This window comes from Rattus norvegicus, chromosome 2 (assembly GCF_021556685.1).
Source record: "Rattus norvegicus strain SHRSP/BbbUtx chromosome 2, alternate assembly SHRSP_T2T, whole genome shotgun sequence".
NCBI lineage: Eukaryota > Metazoa > Chordata > Mammalia > Rodentia > Muridae > Rattus > Rattus norvegicus.
This window is the reverse complement of record NC_141535.1, coordinates 180444137-180446768: the sequence shown is the minus strand read 5'-3', so window position 1 is coordinate 180446768 and position 2632 is coordinate 180444137. Positions and strand designations below refer to the sequence as shown.

At 44.1% G+C, this 2632-nt stretch overlaps 1 protein-coding gene across 1 annotated transcript; it reads left to right on the top strand.

Moving 5' to 3' along the window:
- Nucleotides 1–632: 632 nt before the first annotated feature.
- Nucleotides 633–2219, top strand: Lce1f (late cornified envelope 1F). Its single transcript, NM_001109188.1, is given in 2 exon segments — nucleotides 633–684; nucleotides 1605–2219. A coding segment is annotated over 1 exon segment (369 nt). The 5' UTR covers nucleotides 633–684; nucleotides 1605–1626; the 3' UTR covers nucleotides 1996–2219.
- Nucleotides 2220–2632: the final 413 nt, after the last annotated feature.

The following is a 2632-nucleotide window of genomic DNA, read 5'->3' as shown; positions in this document are numbered from 1 at the left end:
TGTCTGTTGGAAACTGTAATAACAGGATGCTATATTTTTGTGGGATATCTTTTTGTTTAGGTCTGAAATTGCATTGATATTCATATATTCCCATACACATTCTTCTTAATATTCCATGTCAATGGATTAAATGGAAAGCACAGGCTAAATAGCTTTTCAGAACCACACCTCAACATGTCTTGATGCTGAACTAGATGCTTCATGCAGAATTTTACCGCTGTATATGTCTAAAGTGTACCCACATAGGCATATCTGGGAAAGTGCATGGATTGAAGCAGACATACATGAAACATCTAGGTTTCTTAGTTCAATATGGGCTACATCATAGTAAATTCTGGCAAAAAAAGAGGAAGATGGAGAAAAGGGCTGCTACCTAATGCAGACTGTTTGCAGGAATGACAACTTTAAGGATCTAGGAATCCAATTCCCCAAGCCCTGCTTCAGTCATGCTCTAAGATAGATGCATCATGCCTTGACCTCAAGGAGGAAAGCTTGTGACTAATATCTCCTCATCATGAGTTAAAAAAATCACATGGGTGCCAAGATTCAGGGTGTCAGATGTGTAGCCATTATCTCATAGGCTGGGACCATCATCAGGATCAGAATAAAAGGACTGAGGGACAGGGCACTTCCATCCGCTCCCCATCTGAGACAAACACAGATCTTGTGCTGTCCATAATCTTGGTAAGTGTTCACAGGAGGTTAGGGGAGAGACTTCAGAGGGCAGTCAGACTAGAGCAGACAGGAGACTGGGAAGGATACCTTAGCCTCGAGGCCACAATTACAGCTCATAAAATATGTTGACATGTGAGGGACAGGTTTGACAAAAGCAAGTCACATCCTTGGTTTTGAGAGATACTGGAAAGATTTCGGTATTCTGGCTCTGGAGAGAACAAACATTTAGTGTATAGGACTTCTTAGGATATAACACTCAAGCACCGAGAATGGTGTTGGACATGTTTCTAGAGGAAGTTGACTTTTGAAGAAATTGCTTCCCTTCCCTGATAATGAAGAGCTAGAGCATCAAAAGTCCACAGGGCCTCGTGTGTCTTGGGAAGGAGATCCCTTCTTCTGGGATCTGCTCACAGACTTCTCTGATCAAAAGGACACCACCAGGATGACACTGAGCTTGCCACCGTTAGCCTGAGCGGATTGTACTTTGGATATATCTGAACTCTGGCCTCACAACAAGAACTATTGTTCCCATGCTAGGTTTGAACAGGGTTTACATATTTTCTGTCAGGGACTGAGCTTATTCTCAAAGGGTGCTAGAAGTTCATCTGAAATACTGACATTAAACTAAAATTACCTTCACTTAATGATTATTCTTTACAATTAGTCATCTCTGAAAGACTATATATACTGGTATGTGCCTGAGGACTAAGAATACACAACCTTTTGAAATGTCACTGGGCATTGATTTAGTGCTGCTGGATTTCAAGTAATATAATTTTATGTGCTTGTGTATCTGATGTTTAACAGGATGTGACAACTAATGGAATGACTATAGATGGTGTTTCTGTGATGATCAGTGATACTCCTGGGCAGAGTGCGACAGGTGACCACAATGTCTGGTGTCTGATATATTTATGACTCTCTCACAGGTCCTGAACACCCATATCTGAGATGTCCTGCCAGCAGAACCAGCAGCAGTGCCAGCCCCCTCCCAAGTGCCCTCCCAAGTGCCAGACCCCAAAATGCCCTCCAAAATGCCCCCCAAAATGTCCTCCCAAGTGCCCCCCCGTTTCTCCCTGCTGTAGCCTGGGTTCTGGTGGCTGCTGTGGCTCCAGCTCTGGGGGCTGCTGTGGCTCCAGCTCTGGGGGCTGCTGCAGCTCTGGGGGTGGAGGCTGCTGCCTGAGCCACCACAGACCCCGCAGATCTCTCCGTCGCCATCGCCACAGTTCTGGATGCTGTAGCAGTGGTGGCAGCAGTGGAGGCTGCTGTGGCAGCAGTGGCTGCTGTGGCAGTAGCCAGCAGTCTGGCGATTGCTGCTGACCTGGGTGTGGAAGACTTCAGACACATGATGCATGAGGAGCACATGCTCAGAAAACTCCCCAATACATGGTGCTCTCTCTCCTCCTGCTTCCTTCATTTCTCTGCCCTCTGAGAGGCTGGAACCCCAGGAAACATTCTGCATTCTGTTCAGGAGATAACGGTGCTCCTTTGCCAATTTGTTAAGAATTAAAAATAAAAAAGCCTTGACAACCTTTCCTGAAGAGACCATTGCTTTTCTTTTTTTCTCATCCCAATTCCCATTCGTTAGTCATCTTTTCCTGCTACCAGAGCATTGCACCTAGAGCTATGTTCTATTTTAGCTCTGTATGCACTTCCTATGACTTATATCAACTGCTGTACTGTGTCTGTAAGATCTTCCTTAATCTTTTTAATAGTAAAGCTGATGTGAGAACTTTAGAAATGGCAGTCACTCCTCACAATTATAAAACAGAGAGACAAATCCAATGTCATTGGAATTGAAGTTATATGTCTACTGTTCAAGACTTATTGGAAGGACAATGATTCCACATTAGATGAAACGAGGACACAAGACACCATTCGGTCACTTCTTTTTTCACTTTGTGTTTTTTGTTGCTTTCTTGTAAATAAAGTTGTGACCCAAATGAGCAGAAAGTCA